At 38.1% G+C, this 18,895-nt stretch overlaps 1 protein-coding gene across 1 annotated transcript in view; it reads right to left on the reverse strand.

Annotated features, from left to right (window-relative positions):
- FLT1 (fms related receptor tyrosine kinase 1) overlaps positions 1 to 18,895 on the reverse strand; it is an 85,473-nt gene that overhangs the window by 20,277 nt on the left and 46,301 nt on the right. The window contains exons 4-10 of the mRNA XM_089685842.1: positions 18,238 to 18,362; positions 15,992 to 16,157; positions 15,769 to 15,905; positions 14,273 to 14,447; positions 13,957 to 14,074; positions 4,859 to 5,028; positions 4,610 to 4,766 (exon numbers count right to left, since the gene is read on the reverse strand). Coding sequence (XP_089541968.1) covers positions 4,610 to 4,766; positions 4,859 to 5,028; positions 13,957 to 14,074; positions 14,273 to 14,447; positions 15,769 to 15,905; positions 15,992 to 16,157; positions 18,238 to 18,362 — 1,048 coding nt within the window. The remainder of the gene's footprint in view (positions 1 to 4,609; positions 4,767 to 4,858; positions 5,029 to 13,956; positions 14,075 to 14,272; positions 14,448 to 15,768; positions 15,906 to 15,991; positions 16,158 to 18,237; positions 18,363 to 18,895) is intronic.

The raw sequence follows: 18,895 nt of genomic DNA on the forward strand, positions 1-18,895 counted from the left end.
AAAGCCCACACAGCACTATGGACTTCTATCCCGTCCTCTTATGACTGCACTGGGCCAATAATTAGGCATCAGTGCTGTCACATGGGAGAAGGGGAGTTAGTCACAAACTTCATTGCACTGTCACAGATAAATGGGGTGACAGTGGAGGAAATGAAAGATAATTAATTGCTGCCAGGAGGGGGGGAGGGGAATTAAAGTGTATGTGTAGCCTACACTTTTTTAAAGTATTGGATAGAGTACTGAAGGGTTAAAACCCCTGCCAGGGAATTTTTGTTGTCTATAAACCATTAGGATAAAATCTCTGCACTTTATGCCCCAGAGATGCAACAGGATGTTGGAAGAAGTGTTTCAGAGTGAGGGGACGATTCTAAAATGTTACATTTCCCCTCACTTTCTTTGTCATTGACAATGGTCACCAATAGAGATAGAGGGGTGAATAGCCCTAATGGAGACACAGACAGCAATAAGAACTTGACACAGGGTCTAACCCTCCCCTACTCTACCCAAAAGATTAAAAAAAAAAAAGGTTGTGCCTATAGATAAAGTTTAGTTTTCCTGACCTTTCAGAGGAAATGGTCACATTAAGCCATTTGTCAAGATTTCCACATTATATGTGTAATTTAGTACATTATACATTGAAATGTAAGATTTATTTTTTGTATTGTATATTTTTGCTTTATACAGGTTCTTTCCAGCCATTTTTTTATGTGATGATACATCACATGAGTGCATATTCAATGAACATAACAGGATAACTGAAGACTAATTAACCAAAGGCTAAAAAGGTTTTAAGCTCAGCTAAAAGTTCTCATATAAGAAATGCAATACCTTTTATGCTGACTCTTAAAGCATCCAATGTAACCAAACGCAATGGTCAAACTTCACTTGTTCTTATAAAGAATCATTATGCTTCACTCACATTAGTCTCCTCTGTAGTAATGACCTAAGGTTCCAGCTGAACTGGCAGGAAGCTGTCACATGAGAGCAGGCCCAATCAGTTGTGGCCAGGGAATTCCCCACTTCGCAATCTCATGTAAAAAAGGGATGGGATGCGGGTGATATCTTTGGCCTAATATGGCCACATGGTCATGTTTGGCTATTGGCACTGTCCAACTATCAAAGAACCAGCAAACACAAATGCTCCTGCGCTTGGGGATGGACTCGATGCAGGCTACAACCACATTAAGAATGTCCTGGAACATGCACACCTTGCTGCCCTCAAATGGACCGGGGAAATCCAAATATACTGAATGAGGAAAGATAAAACAGAGGGCGCACAGGCCTAGTGCATTACCATAAAAAATGTGGTAATATTAGGTCAACAAACTTTATTCTTTTTAGATCAAATTGTCATGTGTCTAAATGTTTACACACATTTATGGGCATTTATATGTGTTTAGAGGTATTCAGAGTATCTAATCTGCTCCTGTACGTACAGATTTCCATTTCAAAATGCAGCTAAACGGAATACACATAAACGCAAGTAAATGCACAATGTGAATTAAGCAATTTAAATCATTACAAGCATTTATATGCATTTAGAAACATCCTATGAATACATGTATGTCATTGTCAGGGTGAATGAGACCTTAGGCCAAACTAAAGCTGTACGCATGACCAGGGGCGGACTGACAACTCATGGGGCCCCCGGGCAATAGGGGATCATGGGGCCCCTGTGTCCTTGCCCAAACTCAAAAAAGCCTATGAAAAAGGTACCAGGGGCATCTCATGGGGCCCCCTACTGACCCCAGGCACTCGGCAGTGCCTGAGTTTCCAAATGGTCAGTCTGCCCCTGCACATGACAGCATTCCATAGACTTTTCTGCCATCTACCAGTGATTAGTTACTATAGGAAATACAGGCAGTTCTTACTTCAGGCCTTTCTTGGTGAGCAAATCAGTTTGCAAACCAGGCAGATAAGAAAGTTGCCAATTTTTTTGAAAGTTTGTTCACAGATTTATACATTCCACATAGAAAAATAGAATTCAAGAAACATAACTGCCTTGATTGTTGAATTGCTTGTTAGGATTTTTTGATCACCAGACATGAAAGACATAAAGTCCCTTTAAATAGTTCAAAAGTCTGCTCAGTCAATACAGAACAGAAGATGCTTAATGCAATGGAGTTCATTTACTAAAGAAGTAGAGGCTGCTCACTTAGCAAAGTTTATATTAAAACATTTTTAAGGAAAATGTTCTTTTTTTCCTTTTAATTTATTTTATTTAATTTATTTAATTTTATGAATGTACTAAACTTATTAGAGAATACTGATTTTGCAAATTAAACCTACACTTTACCGCATGAACATGCTCTATTCTTTTAGTAAATAAATCCCAACATTTTACGCCTCTGTCCTGCAATGCAAGTGCAGAGCATAATAACAATTTTGGAGTAGTGGTAAGCCAATCCAGCACGCAAACCGAGACGGATACGGCAGAAAATCATGGTCAAGTATCCATGCCATTTCCTGTTTGTTTTCTCCTTTTACTTTTCACTTATTTGTTTTTACAAATCTGCAAACTATCTGAAGATTTACTAATTAGGTAATTGGCAGAGTTTTTGGCAAATTATTTTCTCATCCGCATATAACACATTGAAACCAGATGGTTAAGTATGTATTTTGGGGACCAGTTCCTGCTTGGATTTAAGGGCTTAATATTCAATTATAAAGCTTTTTGCATGGTACAAAATAACAAATCTCCAACAGTTCACCATATGAGCTATTTTCAGCTTGGGACCTCAGAAAGTTATTCAAAATGAACTACAGGAAAATCAGACAGAACACTGTCACTCAGGATTGAGCTATTTTTTTTTTTTTAAGTGAAACGTTAATGAAAGTAATGTAAAGGCTGGCATTGCTTATGAAAATGCTAGTTGCCTGGCTGTCTTGTTGACCCCATGGCTTTAATATTCTGAGTCTCTGACCCTTGGGCAAATTCAGAGCCAATAGATATACAAATGCACATGCTTTACCTTGCACTATGATGCATGTAAGCGTGCTTTGCATTAGGACAGCCTTTGAAATCAATGGGCTGCATATGTATTAAAAAGTTCCAAAATTCAGATGGTCTGCGAACATTTTAAAACAAAATATAATGGTGTGCTGCTGTGTTTTGCAATGGAATGCAACACAAATGCATTGCGTTAGTGCTTTGGAGTGACATTTAGAATTAATTGAACACAGAAATGCATGTGACATGCATTGTTGTGCCTTGCAGAAGCGTGTATTTCTGCAACACATCTATAGGCTCAGTGAGTAATAGACACTTGGAGCAGTAATTAACTGGATACTATGGGGTTGATTTAAGGCGAATATATAGGTGCTTCAGAGCTTAGTAAATGAGGTAAAGCTTCACTTTGCAAAGAATATCCAATCACATGCAAGGAAAATAAAAAACAGCATTTTTGCTTGCACATGATTAGATGATAGAAATCAACAGAGCTTCCTCCCAGATCTAGAGCAACTGCACAGACTATTTGCCTTTAGTAAATCAACCCCATTATGAAATATGGTGGAAGGGAAAGTATTTGCACTCCACATATAGAAGGTCAATTTCACCATCATATGCAATTTTAGGTTTAGGTGGACACCTATGGTTTGAGTCACCTGCTGATTTCTTCGGAGACACTCCAAAAGTAAATAGAACATTATGATTGAATTTAAAGAAAGTTGATGCAAAATGTATGTGTGTGGCCAGCAGCAGTAGCTGCATCTTGACCAACATACCCCCAGCCATAAACTCAGCATGGTAGCATCTTTAGAAGGAGGTCAACAATTACAGCTTACATTTTTTAGCACAGAACAGTCCAATTGCAGTTTCAAAGATGTATATCTCTTTATAGTCCTGTACCCCATGAGTCATTATTTGTGACAGATTTTTTGCTAGTAAACGCTTTCAAATACTTAGAATTCCTACTTCAAGCTCTCACACTGTAGTGCTCTGTGCTGGCAGAGCTGAGAAGCAGTCACACCCCTCAGTAAAAGCTTCCTCACACAAACTTCTATTGCAGACAAGAATGGTGTCTGACCAGCTCTGTTATATTACAGAGTTACCGAGTCAAAGGCAGGCCATAGACGGGTTGCAGAAAACAAATTCACACAGTTCCCCCATCAACACAGACAGTGCTGACAGGAGAATCAAGAGCAATTATCTTCTGCAGGAAGGGGGGCTGGGGCAGGCAGGTGAAGCCGTCCTCTCTGGGAGAAGACAGTAAATATTGCTAGTGGCTATAGCAGCCGTTAGCGATAATCACAAGGTTGTTTGTACCCAAGTTGATCAATCAATCAACTTGGTACATTCAGCCTGCCTACACAGAGATTGAATTTTGTCTGGTTCCTGCTGAACCAGCTGAGATTTGAACTGTCTATGGCCAGTGGCTAACTCTGGTGGCTATTGAAATGCACAGTCATATGTAGACATGTTGCACAACTGCTGCAACAGGAAAGTGGAGATGGGATTAGGAAAATGCAGATTGTTAGTACAAAGTCTATCTGACGTTATATATATATATATATATATATATATTTTTTTTTTTTTTGTGACTTCAGCTTGGCTTTAAATAACAAATATGTACATTAACCATATAAATGTTGCTCCCATAATACTCACCTTGACCTGGAATAGTTTCTCGGACACGGATGCCAGGTCCAAGTTATGGTAGGTGGTGGAACACTATGCACTGTGCATTTCAGTGCTTGCCTGCTGCCTAGTGTACGTGGATCTGGTTCTTGAATTGATGTTGATTTTTCATAAATGTGAGGCTTCACTGTAAAAAGAAAAAATCAATATAAGTGACTTTCACTATAATATATAACACACGTTGAGAGAATGAGTAAAAAAAAAAGGTAACTAATTTACCATTCACTTTGAGGGTCATTGTTAAGTTTTTGACCAGATTCCATTGCTTTAGTCGCAGGACCACCGTGTAATCCCCTGCATCTTCTTCCGCTACATTTTTAATGATTAGGCTGTTGCCATGGATAATGTACCGTGCACATTTATCTGCTGCTAATAAATTGTTCTTCCACCTGTGTTGTAAAAAAATAGTAGGTACATATTTACATGTAGCCAGTGGAATATCCTGACTAGCTGGGTCCACAAAATCTGCAAGACAACTTAACTGAGCGAGTATCTAACTACGAGTTCAGAGACATTAAAATCCAAGATTAACCATGCATCCAGATTCTATTTGCATAATAAATATTAAGCCCAGATTAAAGAGGATCTGTGCATAACACTTGAAAAACATTGCGGTTGATTTACTAACTTACTGGAGAGTGCACAATCTGGTACAGCTGTGCATGGTAGCCAATCAGCTTCGAACTTCAGCTTGTTAAAATTAAGCTTTGACAAAAAAAAACTGGAAGCTGATTGGTTTTTATGCAGAGCTGCACCAGATTTTGCACTCCAGTTTTAGTAAATCAACCCCATTGCAAGTCAACTCTTGAAAGACCATTTTATTGTGACAAATAAAGATCATATTTGGACCTATCTCTATGACTTATAATTCCAGGGACCCTGTTGGGACTTCATCTGTTAAGATTGCTCTACCACATCAAAATAATCATTTAACCCATTCAAAACCACCAGCAAACCTGGGTGTCCAGAACTCCACCATGATAGGTCAGAGTTCACAAAGCAGGCAGTTGCTGGGTGTTGTAGTTTCTGGTTCCTTCTGCTCTTCAGTACTCTGAATGATATACTATTTATAACAGGGACCATGAAAGCCATTACATTCTGCTCACTGACATAACTATGTCTCTAAGTACACAAAAATAGCTTCAGATATTTTTAGAACATGGAATTCAGAACATTTGTGGAAAATGTGTTTTTTTCCACAAATTCCCTTCCTAACCCTTATTAATATGACCCCTACATTCATTGCATGGGAAACAACTTGTAGCTATAAATAGAGGAATCAAAGTTTACAAATCTATTTTTGTGGACTTTTGTTTATAAGATATAACATAATCTGTTCCTTTGAGAGCTCAAAAAAATTGTATCACTTACTAGTAACATTTTAAAGGTAAATGTTTTGTAGAAATATTCTCTATAATTTAGAACCCCTGCACTCACTGCTAAACTAGAAATCAATGTGCTATTTCTTTAAATGAAAAATAAGTCCTTATAGCTACCTCCTAAACTCAAAATGACAATGAGTGAAACATTAAAAATAAGTAAGTGAATTACAACATATAAATCATATCCATGAGAGAAAACAATGCATATAGTGCAAACAATTAGTCCCCCTTTAAGACATACAATAAATCTTGCAATAAACAGAACATCAAGTCTTCTGAAAGAAGCAATGTGCCCACAGCAACACAAATCAAACAAGTGTTCACTTCATAATGTCCCACCAGTGCTCAAAAACCGCTTACCAGATAGTTATGAACTCAAAAGAAGGAGATTAAATGCTCCTGCCAGCCACACAGCTATAATATCTTCAAGTTCCATGGTTATCGTGGGCTCCACATAAGGATCACACAGAGCATAGAAAGAACACAAAGGCAGAGTAGTGTTTAAAAACAAAATCATGTATATTTAAAAATACTCATATGGGAAATGACTGTTCGACAAGTAGAGAGAACTGCACTGCTGCAAGTCCACTAGCAGGCGTGATGACGTCACGAACCAAGGTTCCTTCCTCTGACAATGTCCATGTAAGGACGAAACGCATTGGAGCGGGACTTGGTTTGCAACGTAATAACACCTGCCAGTGGACTCGAGGCAGTGCTGTTGTCTTTACTTGTCGATCATTAATTTCCTTTCTGGAATTTTTAAATAAACATGATTGTGTTTTTAAATACTATATTATGGGATCTGTCCTTACGTTCTTTTATTGCTCTGTGTGACCATTATGTAGAGCCCAGGATCACCAGGAAACTTGATGATATTATAGTTGTGTGGAAGCCAGGTGCATTTGATCTCTCTTTCTTTTGAGATCAAAACTATCTGGTAAGCAGTTTGTGAGCACTGGTGGGACATCATGAAGTCAGCCCTTGTTTGATGTGTGTTGTTGTGGGAACTTCTTTCATAAGACTTGATGTTCTGTTTATTACAAGATTTATTTCACATCCTAAAGTGGGACTTGCATTATCATTTTCTTACTTAATGACAATGGTCACAAAGAATAGAGTGTAGAAATCTCCCCAAAGCCTCATAGACATCAATAAAACAAGACATGACATGACAGGCAGCTCTAACCAGCTAGAGACATACTTTAAATCAAACCATATACAATATGTAAAAGCATGCCTAAGGATATCAACTGTTATCCAGAATTACCTCCTCTTCAGAGCTAATTACCACCAACTGTCATACCCCTAATTCAAAAAGAATGTTTCATTACTTATTAAAGCTGACCATAGATGGATGAAATCTGGTTGTTTCAGCATAGACCGGCTGAACTTCGACCCATCTATGGCTATTCATTTGCGAGAAGAATTGATCAAATGATCGACTCCTCTCGAAAGGGACTGTTGATATTTTTTCATTTAATCAGTGCTTACAGCCAATCAGCTGCAGAACTGATCAGTGTATTCTGACAACTGAGAAGTTCCACTGTCAGAATATAATAGTACAGCATAGAGGATTCTCCATCCACCTCACTTGTGTGGATAGGGAAATTTGTTCAGTTTTTTTTTTTTTTAACAACCTGCTAACTGATCAAGATTCGAAGTAGCTCATGTTTAGAGGAAGAAAAAGAAAAACACTGCCAGTGCGTCCAGGAGCAGTGGCATTTTGGCATAAAAAATGCTTGACATGTGTAAATGTGTCTAAACACGTGTTAACACTAGCCGTGTTTAGTGTTTAAGCATTATTTCATTTCAATGGCCAGAATAAATTATTATTATGGCCAATGAAAAGAATTAATGCCCAAACGCATGACGTGGCAAAATGCGCCTCAGCACTTTAAACACGTTTACAAGCATCAATCATTTTTTCTTTCAAACAACCACTGCCAGGAAGAAAGAGGTCTAAGAGAGATAGAGAAACCTCCTGTGTGCATGAGACCTAAATATCCATTTATAAGGCATTGCATAGATTCTGGCAGCAAGCAACAATTATAGCAGACGCAGTGGTTTCCTTAAGGGCCAGCACAGACATATAAAAGTGAAAAAGGGAATAAATACTTATAGCAAAGTTAATTACTTAATTTCCCTACCGTACAATAATATATTTGCCAAAATCATGAAAAAATATAAAGCTACAATTTAAACATAATCTAATGGGTTTCTTAACCTTTTGCATTTTCAAAGGCTCATCGGTTCTATAGACACGGCCAGGGGCGGACTGACAACTCATGGGGCCCCCGGGCAATAGGGGATCATGGGGCCCCTGTGTCCTTGCCCAAACTCAAAAAAGCCTATGAAAAAGGTACCAGGGGCATCTCATGGGGCCCCCTACTGACCCCGGGCCCTCGGGCAGTGCCCGAGTTTCCAAATGGTCAGTCCCCCCTGGACACGGCTGTGGCCTGCAATCAATCAGATTATATTTGTAAGACATGTTACAGAAAAAGCTGATTATATTATCACCTTACTCTACAAGATCATATTTGTCAGAATTTGTGGAGATGAGGTGCACTAGTTATATACTGTAGTTAAGAGGCTGAGAGGCTTTGATAATAAGCCACAGTGGCCCTTGGATTTCAATTATGTAAAGTACAGGAAAAACACCATTAATTGTTTAGAACAAATAACATCATGTGAACTGGAATAGCTTCTCAGCTACAGAACCTTATGGGAAACTGAGTCCATGACCTTAGAGCCAAATTAACAATTAATTGTCTTTCCTTACTATTTCAGGAACCAAGTGTATGGAGGCTATTCCCATTTACTATATTTGTTTTCCTAATTATATTTCTCACGCAAACCTTTGTTTCAGGTATAAAACATTAGACCATTAATGACGGCTCTAAACAACCGATCAGCCTCACAGATAGCATTGTTTATCAAAAAATGTTTTGCGTCTTCTTTTTATAATTTTAGAATGTTGAGCCTCACTGCCAAGAATTGACTACAATGGGTGAGCTACACAGAGAATCATTGCACAGTAGAGACAAAGAATGGCGCAATATCAAACTATATCCTAATCAGCAAATTATTGACTGAATGGCAGTTTGATCTTCAAGAGAAATACTGTAGCAGCCTTTTTTTCAGTAAGGGACTATGTCACTTTCCCTGTTCAGGGAAAAGCAACAGGTTTTCTTGTGAGATCAACTCCTCTGCCACACTAATAGTCATAGTCAATAGTCTTTGGTGCTTCTCCATTCTACTATCAGATGGAAGTCCAAATGGTTTGGAAGCTCCATGTTAGACGTCAGAACTTACATAGGGTTAATGACTTCCTTGCCTCCCTCATGTGATGATGTTTGGACCTGAGGATTGGCTGCTCAGGCCCAAGTACTGCAGTCTAGCAGGAGATATTATAATTACCAATACCCAAAAGCACCAGGTGTTTACTGAAGGCTCTGGTAAAGCAATGAAGCATGGTGAAGATGAGTTTGGGCAATGGGTGGGAGTTTATTCTTCAGGGAAACTGTCACCTTGCCATTTCACAATTCTCTTTAAAGAGAAACTCCACTTAACTGAGAGGGAAAACTTTGTAAATAAATTGTTTTCCATTAATACTGTTCTTCAGTAAGCCAGCATACAGTCTTCCTATAATAGTGATGCTTGCAGGATGGTATGGTACAGGAACTGGTAGGTATTGTACATAAATCAGATTAAGGGTCTGGATTTTATTAGTAAGATTCCATTATTACTAAGGAGAAGGAGCTATTGGGGTAAATGAGAATAAAGAAGCCACACATTGAGAAACAGTGGAAGAGTGGAGTTCCATTGCAGACCAGAGCATTAAAGCGAGCCTTCTGTCAGATAATTGGAATTAAAGAAGCAATCTATCTGAAAATGATTTTTTCAGTATATGGTCAGTGCTCTACAGTAAAAACACAAAGCCTGGCTTCACACCTATACATGGTAATGCAGGACACTCTGTTTGGTACATTGCAGTACCATTAATTTAGAGTGGTATCCCAGCTCACAGTAGGTGCCAACAGATCTATATTTACAGCACCACAATGCATATGCCATTAAAAGTGCTGCCCTTGTTTTTGTTCCATTGCTGTGCATTGGCAGCCCATTCTAGACTAATGTAAAGTATTGCCACAGTATAAAGGGATCTTAACACGTTCTTCTGTCACTGAAGGACTCTGATGGTTGATTATCCATTCTTTTGTCCCCAGGTTTGTATGAATGTCATGGAATTTATGAGATACTCCCTTTTAGATTTTATAAAGTAAATTGTTCCATGAAAAAAAATACCAGGGCTACCATTGCAGATAGTCGTCCGAGTGTTATGTTGACACTCTGGCTGCAAAACTTTCTGACTCACAGACCCATAAATGTGTAGATCATGAAACTAGGAGTAAAGTCAGATGTTCTTACCATCACACAAGTCCTGTGTTAGTGACACAAAGTTTAGAGACCAGAGGGTCAGGGACCAGAGGGTCAGCATGACAACTAGAATCTGCAGAATTAGGAGTCTAAAATGGCAGCCTCTATGTTTTCATTCAGAAAAGGTTTTCCCTATATTATGTTCTAGAGAACAACAAGAGTGGGGACACCCATGAACATCCCTGTGCAGGAAGAGTGGAGTATGGAAACAAAGACAACAATTTCTGAAAAAAAGCCAGCAAATAACTCCGCCCATCTAACTTTTCAGGGATCTAATTCTTATCCAAAAGTGAAAAATATACATATCTGAAAATTCTAACTATATTGCACAATAAATTGACCAATTGTACACTGGCTTTATTTCTTTAATGTGATTCTGTTATTAATTTTATCAGCTTTTTTCATCTAAACTTCACTATTAAATGTATACAAATTATAGATAAAAAAGACGTAAAACGCTGTAAAGAACTCTTACATAAAATCAAATATGGTTATATACCAAAATTTTGGGCGTGCGTCTCCACTCTAAACATGTTAAACAGATAAAGACTGGAAATGTAGGTAACAAGGCACCACAAAGTTCCTCTTTAAACTTTACAAAATAGTTTATTAAAATATTGCCAAAAAAAGCAGAAAAGAAACATTAGAAGAAAAAGAGTCACATCCGAACCTTAGATGAGTTTGTAAAGCTTCTTTTATTTATCCAAAAATGTATCATTCAAGATAATACATACTTGGTAGACCGTGTGATTTCCTGTGTGTGAGCCCTAACCACTGTGGTAAGAGACACAGATTTTGAGAAGCTGAAAACTGTGCCTTGTTTGTGATCTGAATAGCGCTGTCTTGGCATAGTGACTGCAGAAAGGTTGAATCAGCGGGTTGTAGGGCAATAGAGAGAAAATACGCACTGTAAATAGAGTCTGGCCATGTGTGTGAAAGGACGTGACTCATTATTCATTGAAGGAAAGCCTGACGTGATGTCCATTCATAAACTACACAGATCACTTGCTAGATGTAGTAAGGAAGCATTAAGATAGTACACTGCAACCTTCTTGTATGAGATTTTTGTCTGTTTACTACAGAATCTGATTATCTCAGCAGAACCCCTATTAAAAGGGCCAAGACTATTATTTAAATATTTTTACACATTTGTAGCAAACCTTTACAATAATTAACTATTGTATTCTGGTTATAGTGAGCAATGGATCACTGTTGCTGCAGAAGTGCATGGGGGACTGAATATATAGCAATGGTTGTGATTGGCCTTACCTACACAGTACTGCAATATCAGAGGAAAGGATTGGGTCACATACACCCCATAGCTCTGTCAGGTTAGCTGTGTTACAGGGGAGCAAAAAACATGGGCAAAGCACAGACTCACTTTAATTAAATGGCCAAACATAAGTATTTTTAATTGAAAGATTCTGTAAAATGAATGCAGTATTAAACCTAAATACAAACATTTATTATATTGTAGTCAGGGGCAGACTGACCATTTGGAAACTCGGGCACTGCCCCCGGGCCTGAGGGTCAGTACGGGGCCCCATGAGATGCCCCTGGTACCTTTTTCATAGGTTTTTGTGAGTTTGGGCAAGGACACAGGGGCCCCATGATCCCCTATTGCGCGGGGGCCCCATGTGTTGTTATTCCGCCCCTGATTGTAGCTTACAAGTTCTTAGATGTGTTGGCTGCATTAGGCTTTTTTTTTTCATTTTTTTTTTTACCTGGTGATAGGACCATAAGTCTGTTGTTTTTTTTTCAAAAGAACAAGCTGTCCAGCAAATGTAGCAGTTAAAGGGTTGAGAAAAAGCATATAACACTGACAGGGGTGCTTTCAATGGTTAGCTTTATTTATTTATGTGAAACATAAATCCCAAAAGGAAAAAATGTTTGCTGTAACTGCTTAAAAAATGTTAGCTGGAGTCTGGCTTTACTTTGTTAGTGTATCTAAATCTGCTAGTACATCTAACACTGTTCTCTCTCTAGACTCATAGTGCTGCTGTCCAAAGGTGTCTAAGGTTTCCAAAGGTGTTACGCCTTCATCCAGAGGCAGGAGGTGTGTTACTGGCCAGATCACCAAGTGAAAATAAAGGAGTAAATACCTAAAAAAAGAAAAATAATGCAACCCCTGCATGCAGTATATTACATTTTACATTACTACTTTAAAAAGTAATAAAAAAAGCATTCCCATGCAACAATTAATGTTCTTCAGAGAACACACAGGGGTTGATTTTGTAAATCAATTTGTAAATCAACCCCTGTGTGTTCTCTGAAGAACATTAATTATGTGTTGAAAAACTGGAGAGTGCAAAATCTGGTGCAGCTGTGCAGGGTAGCCAATCAGCTTCTAACTTCAGCTTGTTCAATTAAGATTTAGAAAGAACCCTGGAAGCTGATTGGTTTCTATGCTGAGCTGCAGCAGTTTTTGCACTCTCCAAAAATCAACACCATAGTAACTGCAAAAATGTCAGAAAATTCACTCAACTTCCCTAAATCTTAACCTGGCCATACACCAGTAGAATTCAGTTTGAACTTTCATAAATTCAAGAGAAACGTTCATTGGAGCATTAATTTGTACCATTATGGAGACAACAAATTTCATTTGAAAACCCTGAAAAATGCAGTTTGATTCCATGCCAATGTTTTGAATTCTACATTTGATTCAGAATGCACATCCACATTACAACAAGTATAATTTTCCCCAAAGAAAAGCACATTACCAGTTAGAGTTTAATTCATTGAAAACAAAATCCATCCTTCCTCAATTTTAGGGCTCGTTCACACTTGACTTTTTTTCTAACTCTTGCCAAACGCCCCTATAGCATTTGACAGGCGTTAGACAGGCGTTTGTGAAGCATTTTTAACACTCCTCAAACGCTCCCCAAACGCTCCCAAAATGCCCTATGGGCAGTTTTGAGGTGGTTGATAGGCGTTTGCCAAGCGTTAAAACTGCACCACAAACTCCTATAATGAAGTTAAATGGTATTAACGCTCCAGAACCGACTCGCAACCGCACCTCAAATGCCTCCCAGCGTTTGCAGAGCAGCACCATAGACTTGAATGGGAGGCTTCAACTCCTCCTGACTTGATACGAGGCGTCAGTTTTGCCGCGACGCTAACGCTTCCGTGTGAACAGCACTGTGTGCTGCCATGTGCAGAATTTACATAGGCGTTTCAGAAATGTTAAAATAGCTTCCCAAATGCCTGTCTGACGCCTGCTGACAAAGCTAGTGTGAATATAGCCTTACTTTTCACTGCCATCAAAACCAATCATCAATTTGACTCCATTAACTATTAGAAAATTGAACAAACGTTCTGAAAAAACAAATTTCAAAGTACATTCTACTGCTATATAACTATCTTAATTTTTTTGTTCCTACAAAACCTCATGAGCTCATCCTCACAAGAAAAATAATTGGTCTGACATTTGATAAATGGCCTGATCATGCCATTCCCCCATCCCATTCCCTGGTCCACATAATGGCACATCGAACTTACCATTGTATTTCAGGAGGAGGAAAAGCTCGCACTTTGACTGGAATACGAAAAGACTTCTCTCCCACTACAGCTTCCAATAAACCTGTCTTTATGGGTTTCACATTAATAAATGCTTCAACTGAAAAGCAACAGATAAATAAAAATAATCATAAACTATTTGAATTCATTAAAATAAATGTGTACATGTTTGTGTGATAAATGATGGCAAAAAAACTGATTTTGAAAAGAGTTGTATTTTATACATTTATAAAATCCTGGGGAAACTGCAGCCGACAGTATGAAATGGTTATGTGTTGGAGAATGTTATACGACATACCATGAACACGAACTGTAGTGTTAACAGATTTGGTTGATGGTCCATTCTTTGCAGTACAGATGTATGTTCCCTGGTCAACTGTATGTACGTTGGGAATAATCAACATGCTGTGACTTATGGCTTTGGAATTGGAAAAGGAGAGCCTCCTCACAACAGGAGTAAGTTTTCCATATTTCTGCAATGAACATATTATAGATATTACCATGATGCAAACATCAGCATCTGCCATATCATATTCTGTATATAGCAACAATTGCAGGCTTTGACTGGTTGTAAACAGGGAACAATTGGGATCTGATTTGTTGTTAGGTAAACAACTCCACTTAACTTTACTAATATTTTATTGGATTACATACTGTCAAGTTTTTTTGGAAGGATCAAAGACACTGTGCAGGATGCAGTAACCCACAGCAACCAATTAGATTTTAAATTATTGCTGTTAACAATGATTTCTGACTACTTGCCATATATTTTTGCATGTTTTCCAATACTATGGCTCTTACATTGCCATATTTAACATGCTTATTCGGTAAGTCAAGATATAAGAGCTAGTTACCCATAACCACCAATTAGACTATGTTTGACTTTAGAAAGCTGAAATCTGACGGGTTGCATTTTGCACAAAAGCTTTGCTGCTTTATTGAACATGTCTGTGCATGCACTTAAGTGTTAGGCTTACAGACTGAAATTTATTTACAATTTGCTCTGACTTAATGGATAAGCATGTGTGAGTATCTTAACTACCATTTCCAGAATATTGCTCAGAAATTGAACTAGCAACTTGAACCGGACCATACTGCTCAGAAATCGCACAAGATTCTTTTTCAATCCTCACTGCCAGTGTACCAGACATATATGAACAGGCACCATAGGAAGCGATGTTATTCCACATGTCATGTGGACTGGATGCGATTTAAACCATATCCAATCCGCATATATGTGAATCGGCACTAAATGTTAGATATTTTGTGGACTATAGTGTACTGTTTTATAGCATTTTCAAGCTAACAGAAGACAGCTTTTTGTAAACACACATTACAAAATAATGAGGCAGAATTTTACTTTGTGAAGGAGAGTTAAACCTTCCAGTAAACGTTGAATACATCAGGTCACTGGTGCGACATTGGATTCACTGAGTAAGCTGCATGCACTGCTATGTGTGGTGTATTGTCCCTCTCAAAACTGAAAGAATAGTCTTGGGTGGGTACCAGTGGGATGAATTATCTGTGGGTTCTAAGGCTAACTATAGATGGGCAACAGTGGGCAAATAGTCTTCTTCAGCATCTATGCCCCCTGTGTGCCTATGACATCTGGTCTAGGTAGTTTGATATTAGGATTTGCCATTTGCCTAGGGTAGGCAGGGCGAGCAGAAGACAGGGAAATAAGAAGTACAAATCTTATTTAAAGTTTCATATAGCTGTTTGGAAAGGAAATCTGTCCTAGCTTTAGTGGTCCATTATAACCACTGAGTAGATAAGTAAGAAGTGAAACCTTACCAAACCGGGGTATGTCCATTGAATTTCAGCTCTAGAATTCAGGTCAGTAGTTGCAGTGCAGTTAATAGACAGAGACTTGCCACGAAGCACTTTGAGGGAACTTGGTACGCTAAGCTGAACACTGTGAATTGCACTGGCTACAAACAATCATCAACATGTTACTGGTGTAAAGGCACAGAAAACCAGGTAACAACACATCAGTAAAATTATATTAGTTACTCACATTGTCTGATTGTAAAATAAGCCCTAGTGTGGATGACTCCATTCACCTTAGTCTCACAGCTCAAGAGGCCAAAAAACATGTAGTCTGGTTTTCGGACGATGAAGCCTTTTTTACTATCCCAGACAACAGACCTGGCACCAGGTTTAGACAGTACACTCCCAAAGGTCTATAAATAAACAGTAGAATTATTTTTTTCTATTCATCATATTAACAATGTGTGTTACTAAAATTGGTCTGCTGAAAAAGATCCTCTATGATAACTTTGAAAATGACTAAAGATCAGATCAATTGTATTGTTTAAGGACGTGGTTTAAAAAATACAAACAACAAGTCTTTTGTAGTGGCTCGTAAAACAGAACAAACAACTCACAGTTTAAAAATACTTACAAACCCAACACAACTACCATCTTGTAATAAAATAGGATCAAATAGGGTAGATAGTAAATGTCATCCTCATTCTCGGAACCCCATAACAAAAAAAAGTTTAACGTGTCTTGCCCGTGTTATGAATAAGATACTTGGGCACCTGCTGTGATTCTCCCTAAAAGATAGGAAGTCGTGAAGAGTGACTTGCTTTTATTCTTAGCCTAGAACAGTTTCCCATGCAGCTCGGCAGTCCAGCAGACAGGCCACTCTAAAGATATTCCTAGGACTTCAGAAAACACTGAAAAGCCTAGACTTCCTATACCTATAAATATACACGTCATTAAGTGGGAACTAAAACTGGCCTGTGTCTAATCTTTACAGTCATTAGGTTTTCCACGCAATAAGGTCTTGTTTGTCACTACAGCAATAACAAATCCTATTTTTAGAAGTTTTATGTAGTTATAAATAGAATGCTCTTTTAGCACATGGAATGCAATGTTTTTTTAATTATTTCTACACAGGTGTGTCATATGGAGTCCATACAAATTAGTAATTGATTGTCTGTTTACCACTTTTATGGCAGTTGTAATTATAATGTTCATGGAAAGAATTCTAAAATATTGTGTTTTATAAACCCAGCTCAACTCTTAGGGGTATATTTATAAAGTAATGAATGTGGCTTTAACTGAACATCCACTGATGGTGAACCAATCATTATCATTAAAAACAAATGCAGATTTGTCTGCACTGAATGTCAGATTAACTGATTTATAAATATGCCAGTTAAATGTTTTATTAGCCCCGGTTCACATATATGCGGCCATGCGGGCCACGTTTTGCATGGGCACGAGAGCCCATTCATTTGAATGGACTCCCGTGCCCGTGACACGCAGGGAAGAAGTCCCTGCACTTCTTTGGAAAACGCAGCCTGGTTCCCAGTACGGTTGCGTTTTCCAGTGCGGACGGCATGCCATTAGAACATTTCTCTGTGCAGGTGGTGCGGCTGCACGGATTTTCATGCGGATCCGCAGCGGCACCATCCGCACAGATGTGAACCTAGCCTAAAAGCTAATCTCCAGGCACAATTAGGTGGAAATGTTGTCCAGGAGTCTCAGGAGCCAAATTTACTGGCTTATTAGTCTTTACACTCATGATTGCTAAATTCAGAAAGGGCATGCCTTCAGAGAAAAATGTCTGAGATGTATACAGACTGAGTCCTGTCAACAGTTATAATCACAATCAGCACATGAGATAGATATCCCCTTTTGTTGCTGAATGTTTTTTGAAGATTCCAAATACATGCCCAGTAATGTTTTTCAACCATACTTAGCCCTAATAATATCAATGTAGTGTTTCAAAATGAAGCATTCTGTTTTATATGTTAGGAAAACATTCATTCCCTGCTTCCATGGCATTTTTAGAACATCACTTTGAATACAACCAAGTATGGCTGAAATCCAAATGTTTATATATGTTTACATTTTACAATATATTTTTACAAAATACAATTTATTTTTAACAAATGTCAAATCAGCTTTTTGAACACCGAGTTTCCCCCTATACAGGGAGAGAACAATAGAGCCTATAAACCTAAGCTACTGAAGTGTGAAGAGCTGTTCATGTCAAACATATAATCAGGTGAAAGAGAAGCCTGATTTATTTTTCATTTGTCTGCACCTAATTGGATGTTGGAAGTGGACGCAGGCTCTCTTTATTTTACTTCAGCTCACTTCACACTTTAGTAAATCAAACCTCATGCATCCGAGGGAACAAAAAATAAATTTCAGCACCTTGAACAGTGAACAGAGCAATATTTCTATTTCTAAAGACCATTATAACAACATGTAAAAGATTCCAGAAGTTTGTATTTATTCTAGTACCTTTTTTAATGTGACTGTGATGTTGGGGGAAGTAACCCGACAAGGGATAACTAACTTCTCTCCATCGTTTATGGTAATTATTTGTGGTTGTTGGATTTGCATATCTACAAAAGCACTGTTTTCTTCTGCAAAAAATATGAAAAAAATTTAGAAGATAAAAAATATTCAAACATTAAAAAAAACAAGAATCAGTACAAAAAAAAAAGAAAAATTGAGAAGGAGGGACAGTTTAATTCTTAGGATGCCAACAAGCACTCATGTTGCTTCACCTCAGGCCTATTATTACATGTATTGTTGTTTTTTAAAATATCTAAAAATATAAAATTAACAATTAAACAATATAAAACCTCTGTTTTGTTGGACAAAAAATTGTTTAGTAAGCAAATATCAATCAAGTACGTGCACTGTGACAAGAAAAGAGGTGGGAAATTGAAGAACTGGCCTTGAGGTGGGATGACTTCACCAACTGTTGAAATTATACAGTAATATGCTAAAGTCAACCAGTTCATTCCACCGCATGTCCTAAGAGAAAGAATGTAACTACTCTCTGATTGGAGAATACAAGAGCGTGAGGCACACACACCCACACAAAACCAGAGCTGATTGGTGGAGGATATCGGCATATCTTATTCCTAGAACAAAGAAGGGAAATTATCCT

This window comes from Staurois parvus, unplaced genomic scaffold (genome assembly GCF_062004578.1).
Source record: "Staurois parvus isolate SC_StPar_1 unplaced genomic scaffold, SC_StPar_1.0 ptg000387l, whole genome shotgun sequence".
Taxonomy (NCBI): domain Eukaryota; kingdom Metazoa; phylum Chordata; class Amphibia; order Anura; family Ranidae; genus Staurois; species Staurois parvus.